Consider the following 8563-nt stretch of genomic DNA (forward strand, 5'->3'; position numbering starts at 1 on the left):
TGGGGGGAGGAGAGCAGCGGGGTCACTCCTGACCTGTGTGTCCTCAGGGTAGATACGGCCAACCGCCTGGAGAAGAGCTTGCAGCAGGGCCGGGAGCTGCTGGCCTCCCACGAGACCCGGCTGATCCAGGACGAGACGGTGCCAGAGAGCCAGAATGTCCTGGACAGCAAGAGGCAGGAGCTGGAGGTAAAGCTGGGGCCTGGGTCATGAGGCCTTTCTCTGGGCTGGGTGAGGGGCTCAGGCAAATCAACCCCCCACCTCAAGACAGACGATATGGTTCTTTTTGTGAATCACCCTTCTGTCCAGGCCTGCCTGGACCTTGATCTTCCTGTTGACACTTCCACGTAGCTGGGAGGACAGGCATGCGCCACTGCACTCAGCCTTTTCTGTTTGCCTGGGCCGGCCTGTACCATGAGCTTCCTGATCTCAGCCCCTGGCAGCTGGGATGATAACTCAGGCCTCAATCCCCAGGGCCGGTTTGCAGACAGGACAAACACAGCTTCTTCTCGAGGTGGCCACTCGCTCACCACCTGCATTTGCTGGCTAGGAGCCAGAGCCACAGCCCCTTCTCCATCTCCGTCTTCCCAGCGGCCAAGGAGATGGAGGGGCTTGGCAGCGGCCTCCTGGCAGGCCAGAGGTCTGGAGACGTTAGTTTGGCAAGAGCTTTGTTTGCAGTGAGGAGCTGACATACTGCACAAGTGATCCATGCATTTTGGGAAACTGAGGCAGAGCCGGTTCTTCTTGCTCCTCCACCCGGGCCCCTCCCTAAGCAGACAACCCCCAGAGCTCCAGGCAGCGTGGCCCAGCTCCTTAGGAGCCCTAGCCACAAAGCACAGCCATCTTACCGCCTCGTCTGTCGGGCAGGCCATGGCTTCTGAGCTGCAGACACAGAAGTCCCTCCTGGGCGAGGTGGAGCAGAACCTGCAGGCGGCCAAGCAGTGCTCGAACTCGCTAGCCAGCCGCTTCCAGGAGCACTGCCCAGACCTGGAGCGCCAGGAGGCGGAGGTGCACAAGCTGTGCCAGCGCTTCGACAACCTGTGCCAGCAGGTGGCACACAGGTGAGAGCAGCCGCAGCAGGGGGGGACAAAGCGGGGGGCCCTGCCTGCCTGAAGGTGCGGGGCTGGGGTCCTCTGAGGCCACTAGAGACTGTGCCTTACATCATTTCCTCTTTCTGACAAAAAGCAACGCAGACACAAAGAAACAGATGCAGTGGCCAGTCCTGGGGCTTGAACTCAGGCCTGGACTCTGTCCCTGAGCCTCTCTGTGTGCTCAAGGCTATCACTTTGAGCCACAGCAGCACTTCCAGCTCTTTCTGTTTATGTGGTACTAAAGAATTGAACCCGGGGCTTCAGGTATGCTAGGCAAGCACTCTACCACTGAGCCACAGTCCCAGCCTCAAGTCACTTTAAATTAACACTAGCAATCTGCCCTTCAAGGAAGGAATCTGTCTAGTCTATTTGAGCCCTTCATAGTACCACAATTAGTTTGTGTTTCCCCCTTACCCGCCCAGTGTCCCTCCTCCTTCTGCTGTATTTGCATTTTCCATTTCTAATAAGTGTGGTCACCTGTCTTCAAGAATTAGTTGTGTGATTCTGGTGATTTCTCTTTCCTGTTTCCCTGTTCCATGTTCCCTGATTTCCTTTCTACTGTTTACATTAGGTTTAATTTGTAACCTCTTTTCCTTTGTTTGTTTTTGGGTCCGGTCATGGGGCCTGAACTCTGGGCCTGGGCACTGTCCCTCAGCTCTTCAGCTCAAGGCTAGCACTCTACCACTTGAGCCACAGCGCCACTTCCGGCTTTTTTCTTTTTGCTTATGTGGTGCTGAGAAATCGAACCCAGGGCCTCATGCATGCAAGGCAAGCGCTCTACCACTGAGCCACCTTCCCAGCCCCCTCTTTTCCTTTCTTAAGGAGATGTGTGCGCGTTTTTCGAGTGTAAGCCTGTGATGCTCTGCTTCCCCTCTGCATCGCTTTTGCTGCCTCTGACTTTTCTGCGCTGCAGGCTCATTTCCTGGCTCTAGTCTTGGGCTGTGCAGGCCCTGCATTGGACAGTGGGCACCTCTGCCATTTGGTGCTCAGGCCCCCAGCCTGCCCCTCGGGTCTGTTGTTTAGGGTTTGTCCAGTTAAGTTATATCTGCTCCCTCCCTTCTTTAAAATCAAGTGATCAGTGAGGTCTCTGCCAGCTGTGCTGGGCCTGACCAGCTCTCTCCCTACACTCCCCCACCCCCACCCAAGGGCCCAGAGCCTGCAGAGTGCCATGGCTGCCTATGGCAGATACCGCCACGGCTACGACCATGTGCTCCAGTTCTTGTCCAACACCCCCAGCTACGAACCCCAGGAGACGGACAGCCTCAGCCAGGTGGAGACCAAGCTGAAGAACCAGAAGGTGAGAGATGAGATGGCTTGACTTGGCTTAGGGTATAGCCAAGTCCAGTCGGGCCCAAAGAGCTCCTCTCAGCAAGAGCTAGCGTCCAAGCCCGCTGCCTGGCCGGTGAAGGTACTCCGTGAGCACCTGTGTCCTGGAGAAGATAAGCAACTTCCTGGCTTTCCTCAGCACTCTCAGAGATGCTTCTGCAGAGAACCCGTGCACACAAGGAAGCCATTCATGATGCTACTCCAGCGGCTTCACTGAGGCTTGGTTTTAAGCTCTTCATCCTGTCTTACAGAACCTGCTAGATGAGCTAGCAAGCAGAGAACAGGAGGTACAGGAAGTCTACGCCAATTCCCAGGAGTACCAGCAGGCTGTGAAGGTGAGCGGCCAGCCCTGCCGAGCACCCTGGGCACAGGAGGCCTCTTTCCACCCAGAAATCCAGACAGACATGGGCCTTGGAGGGGTGCGTCCTTGAAAAACCAAACTGTAGCCAGGCACCGGTGGCTCACGCCTGCCATCCTAGCTACTCAGGAGGCTGAGATCTGAGGATCATGGTTCAAAGCCAGCCCAGGCAGGAAAGTCCGTGAGACTCTTATCTCCAATAAACCACCAGAAAACCAGAAGTGGCGCTGTGGCTCAGGTGGTAGAGCGCTTGTCTTGAGCTGAAGAGCTGAGGGACAGCGCCCAGGCCCAGAGTTCAAGTCCTACAACCAACAACAACAACAAAAAAAAGCAAAAGCAAAAGCAAACTGTGTGTTATGGGAATTTATCATAAAGGAAAAGCCACAGAAGAGTAATGCAATCCTGAGAAAATTATATTAAGAGCATTATTCAATCTGGGCAGTGGTGGCACATGCCCGTGATCCTCGCTACCCAGAAGGCTGAAATCTGGGTTCAAAGTCAGCCCAGCCAGAAATATGCGCACGCATGCACGCGCGCGCGCGCGCGCGCGCACACACACACACACACACACACACACACACGATGCCTACGTGAACTGTCACTCATCTACCTGCTGATGGGTCAGGAAGCCATCAGCTGGCAGAGCAGTGGTGGCTGAGGAAACGGGATGTCATCTCTGCCTGTCCGAGGCCTGCAAGGGTCATTCAGCATGCCTCTATGGAGGGGAGCTTGGGGGGCACCCTTCCTTGTGTGAATGTGATTTAGCTGCCAACTGCTCACGTCACCATGGCCTCTGGGGCCTCCTGGCGGGCAGTCCAGGTACTGCGGTGAGGAAGATCAGAAAACAAGTCCTGGTCTCCTGGAGGGGCACCCAGCATTCCCGAGTCCTTCCGGCTGTGCTAACCCTCCCTGGGCGCTGCCCCTCTCACCTAGGACTATGAGCTGGAGGCAGAGAAGCTAAGGTCGCTTCTCGACTTGGAGAATGGAAGGAACAGCCACATGAGCAAGCGGGCCAGGCTGCAGTCTCCTGCTGCCAAAGTGAAGGAGGAGGTGAGCGCCTTGGGCAGGGCTGTCCGGAGCTGAGCTGGGAGGGCGGACTGGCAGGCAGGGCTCAGCTGCGCATGCACGCAGCGCGGGGATAGAGGTTACAAAGGAGAGGAGGATTGTTTTGGGCAGTGGCATTGATGTGCCTAGAAAGGCAGCCTGTTGGGGGTTTGTGCCATCAGTTTGGGAAGGTGGGAAGTGACTTGTTCTCAGCAAATGCGCACTTGGGGGCTGGACATGGGAACAGCAAGGCTCAGGATTGGGGAAGACAGCTCAAGGTCATGGGCCAAGACTAAAACCTGCATCTTGTGGCTGAGCCCTCCATTCTTCTGCTGCTGAGACAGAACTGTGGGTGGGCATGCATGAGAAGGCCCCGTCCCCAGCTGCCCGGGCGTGTCACACAGTGTATCCTAGAGCTCCGGCTCTGGCTTGCCCAGCCTGTCAGCTCCTGTTTGCTGACTGTAATCCTCGAACCTCTCTGTAGGAAGCCGCTCTGGCTGCCAAGTTCACAGAAGTGAACGCCATCAACAGGCAGAGGCTGCAGAATCTGGAGTTTGCGCTCCATCTCCTGAGACAGGTAATCTATTCTTTGTAAGAAATCCTTCTTATAATCTGCCCTACCAGGCGAAATACACCAAAGATGGTGCTACGGTTACGAGGTGGCAGAAGCCATCTACACATCAAGTGGCAGAGTAGAACTCTCTACTCAGTGTAGTCAGCAATTCCAGACAGGGGACTGCTGCGTGTGCAGAAGCAGCTGACATGCAGGTAGTACCCAAATCCCATGTAGCAGTGAGAGCACAGAACACACCCCAAGGGATGACAGACATCAGAGCTGGGAGACTGCAGTTTACTTCCCACTTGCTCCTCTATAGTTTGGAATAGTTTGCCTCATCGACTTTGCAAAAGCTGGGCTGGGCATGTGGCTTAGTGGTAGAGTGCTTCATGCATGAAGCCCTGGGTTCGATTCCTCAGTACCACATACACAGAAAAGGTCAGAAGTGGTGCTGTGGCTCAAGTGGTAGAGTGCTAGCCTTGAGCAAAAGAAGGTCAGGGATGGTGCTTAGGCCCTGAGTTCGGGCCCCAGGACTGGCAAAAATAAGTAAAGTATATATATTGCAAAAGATCAACTGAGAGTTTGGTTGCCTGGAAAAGTAACCATTGTACTGGACTCCCTCTGTGATCGCAAGCAACCAGTCTGACCTGAGCTGCTTGCAGGAGAGCAGAAATCTCCCCTGGCTTTAACCTTACTGCCTTTGCTGTCTTCTCTGTCACAGCAGCCAGAGGCAGAAGCGGCCCTGGAGACGCCGCGAGGGAGCAGGCCAGGCTCCAGCATGGAGGAGCCGTGGAAGATCAAGAAGGAACTGGAGGAGGAGACGGAGAGGAGGCAGCAGCTGGAGAAAGAGGTCAGGAGTGCCCAGGAAGAGATCCGGGCCCTGCAGAGCCAGGGGCCGCAGGAGTCGCTGGTGCGGAAAGAGGTGCTGAAGAAGATGCCAGACCCGGGGCTGGAGGAGAGCTTCCAGAAGCTTCAGCGAACCCTGGCTGAAGAGCAGCACAAGAACCAGCTGCTGCAAGAGGAGCTGGGGGCGCTGCAGGCGCGGCTGCGGGCCCTGGAGCATGAGACCCGCGACGGAGGCCAGGAGTACGTGGTGAAGGAAGTCCTGCGCATCGAGCCTGACAAGGCGCAGGCCGACGAGGTGCTGCAGCTGCGGGAGGAGCTGGAGGTGCTGCGCAGGCAGAAGGGCGCCCGGGAGGCCGAGGTGCTCCTCCTGCAGCAGCGCATAGCCACCCTGGCTGCCGAGAAGAGCCGGGTGCAAGAGAAGGTCACGGAGAAGGAGGTGGTGAAGCTGCAGAACGATCCGGAGCTGGAGGCCGAGCACCGGCGGCTGCAGGAGGAGAGCCGGCAGGAAGGCCGGCTCCGGGAGAAGCACGAGGAGGAGTTGAGCTTCCTGCAGGCCAAGCTCCGGCGGCTGGAGAAGGAGCGGGCCATGGCCGAGGGCAAGATCACGGTCAAGGAGGTGCTCAAGGTGGAGAAGGACGTGGCTGCCGAGAGGGAGGTCAGCGAGCTCGCCCACCAGTACGAGGATGAAGCCGCCAAGGCTCGCGCCGGCCAGCGGGAGAAGACGGAGCTGCTCCGGAAGATCTGGGCCTTAGAGGAGGAGAATGCCAAAGTGGTGGTGCAGGAGAAAGTCAGGGAGATCGTGCGGCCGGACCCCAAGGCGGAGAGCGAAGTGGCCAACCTCCGCCTGGAGCTGGTGGAACAGGAGCGCAGGTACAGGGGTGCCGAGGAGCAGCTCAAGAGCTACCAGAGCGAGCTGGAGGCCCTGCGCAGGCGCGGCCCCCAGGTGGAGGTGAAGGAGGTGACCAAGGAAGTGATTAAGTACACCACAGACCCCGAGACGGAGAAGGAGCTCCAGCGGCTCAGGGAGGAGATTGTGGACAAGACCAGGCTGATCGAAAGGTGTGATCTGGAGATCTACCAGCTCAAGCAGGAGATCCAGGCTCTGAAAGACACCAAGCCACAGGTCCAGACCAGAGAAGTAGTCCAGGAGATCCTCCAGTTCCAGGAAGACCCCCAAACCAAGGAAGAGGTAGAGTCTCTGCGCGCGAAGCTGTCCGAAGAGCAGAAGAAGCAGGTAGACCTAGAGGCGGAGCGGGCGAGCCAGGAGGAGAAGATCAGGAGCAAGGAGGAGGAGCTGGCGCAGGGGAAAGAGAGGGTGGTACGCCAGGAGGTGGTACAGTACGAGGAGGAGCCGGCCTTGCGGGCTGAGGTGAGTGCCTTCACCGACAGCATCGACGCCGAGCTGCGGCAGATCGACAAGCTGCGGGCTGAGCTGCGGCGGCTGCAGCGCCGGCGTGGGGAGCTGGAGCGGCAGCTGGAGGAGCTGGAGCGGGAGCGGCAGGCGCGCAGGGCAGCCGAGCTGGAGGTGCAGCGCCTGCAGCAGCGGCTGGCCGTGCTGGAACAGGAGGAGGCTGAGGCCGGCGAGAAGGTGACCCGCACACAGAAGGTGGTCCTGCAGCCAGACCCGCAGCAGGCCCGGGAGCACGCCCTGCTTCAGGCCCAGCTGGATGAGGAGCGGCACCGGAGGCAGCTGCTGGAGGGCGAGCTCGAGCCCCTGCGCAGAAAGCTGGCCACCCTGGAGAAGGCGGAGGTCAAGGAAAAGGTGGTGCTCTCCGAGAGCGTCCAGGTGGACAAGGGTGACACCGAGCAGGAGATCCAGAAGCTCCGGAAGAGCCTGGAGGAGGAGAGCCGTAGCAAGAGGGAGCTGGATTCCGAGGTGACTCGCCTGGAAGCCAAGCTGTCAGAACTGGAATTCTACAACTCCAAGTCATCCAAAGAGCTCGACTTCCTCCGGGAAGAGAACCACAAGTTGCAGCTGGAGCGGCAAAGCCTGCAGCTGGAGACCCGGAGGCTCCAGTCGGAAATTGAAATGGTGGGGACAGAGACCCGAGATCTGCGCAAGATGACCAACGTGGACACCGGTACCAACCTGGACTCCAGACTGTGGTCCCTAGAGAGGGAGCTGGATGACCTCAAGAGGCTGTCCAAGGACAAGGACCTCGAGATCGACGAGCTGCAGAGGCGCCTGGGCTCGGTGGCCGTCAAGAGGGAGCAGCGGGAGAATCACCTGCGGCGCTCCATCGTGGTCATCGACCCGGACACCGGCCGTGAGCTGTCCCCGGAGGAGGCCCGCCGGGCAGGGCTCATCGACTGGAACATGTTCGTGAAGCTCAGAAGCCAAGAGTGCGACTGGGAGGAGATCTCGGTGAAGGGTCCCAACGGGGAGTCTTCGGTGATCCACGACCGCAAGTCTGGTAAGAAGTTCTCCATCGAGGATGCCCTGCGCAGCGGCCGGCTGACCCCTGCTCAGTATGACCGCTACGTCAACAAAGAGATGTCCATTCAGGAGCTGGCGGTCCTGGTGTCTGGGCAGAAGTAGGCCTCGCCCCCTGCCTGCCTGGCTCTCCCGTCCAGTGACCTCCTGCTGTCTCTACCCTCCCGGACAGCTCTGGGAACAGAGCGGGAAGGGCACTGGCCACTCAAGATGACTCGAGTCAGCCTCACTTGAACTGTGGGAGACTCTTCTAACCTCCCACCGCACCCGTTTCTCCTTTCCTGTACCTTCTCATCCACAGATGCCTTGTGTGGTTAGAAACAATCTTAACAATGACCACGTATAGCCCGCGCCAGGTAGCAGGAGCCTTGGCACCCCAGATGGCAAAATGGAGAGCTAAAGGCCTCCTTCCCACCCTCTCTGCTCCCCATCCCTAGCAGGGCTGCAGACCTACCTTCCTTCCTTCCTTTACACCCTGGAGTATGCTGGCTGGGCCGCCTCAGCAGTGACTGCCCACAGGACAGATCTCTGCCTGGAACCCAGAACGAGGCCTGGCCCGGGTGCTAGAGGCTGTCGACCATCGCCGGGCTGTCCCAGAACACCAAGACCTACAAAGCACCCCGTGGGGTGCTGCGGACAGCCTTAGGTTCAGTGCCTTCCATATACATCTTGCTCATTACGATCTCACTGGTATTAGGGATATAGGAAACAGTTGATTACTCACAAATAAATGTCTGCTTTTGTCCTATGTATTATGGAAGAAAATGGGAAGGAATATGGAACTTTATTTATAGCATGCAAATAAAAAAACCTGGTGGCTTGATGCTAACTTCCTGGCCAGTGTGTTTCTTCCTCCCCAGCTCAGCTCCCCTACGCCCTCCAGCTCTCAGCCCCTAGGGGAGGAAAACTCA

The 8563-nt window shown here is 57.9% G+C and overlaps 1 protein-coding gene across 1 annotated transcript in view; it reads left to right on the top strand.

Moving 5' to 3' along the window:
• Ppl (periplakin) overlaps nt 1-8475 on the top strand; it is a 29403-nt gene extending 20928 nt beyond the window's left edge. Inside the window, exons 16-22 of the mRNA XM_013011746.1 lie at nt 48-186; nt 865-1058; nt 2235-2385; nt 2666-2749; nt 3706-3822; nt 4301-4393; nt 5094-8475. Coding sequence (XP_012867200.1) covers nt 48-186; nt 865-1058; nt 2235-2385; nt 2666-2749; nt 3706-3822; nt 4301-4393; nt 5094-7757 — 3442 coding nt within the window. The 3' untranslated portion in view covers nt 7758-8475. The remainder of the gene's footprint in view (nt 1-47; nt 187-864; nt 1059-2234; nt 2386-2665; nt 2750-3705; nt 3823-4300; nt 4394-5093) is intronic.
• Nucleotides 8476-8563: the final 88 nt, after the last annotated feature.

This window comes from Dipodomys ordii, unplaced genomic scaffold (assembly GCF_000151885.1).
Source record: "Dipodomys ordii isolate 6190 unplaced genomic scaffold, Dord_2.0 Scaffold14, whole genome shotgun sequence".
Classification (NCBI taxonomy): Eukaryota; Metazoa; Chordata; class Mammalia; order Rodentia; family Heteromyidae; genus Dipodomys; species Dipodomys ordii.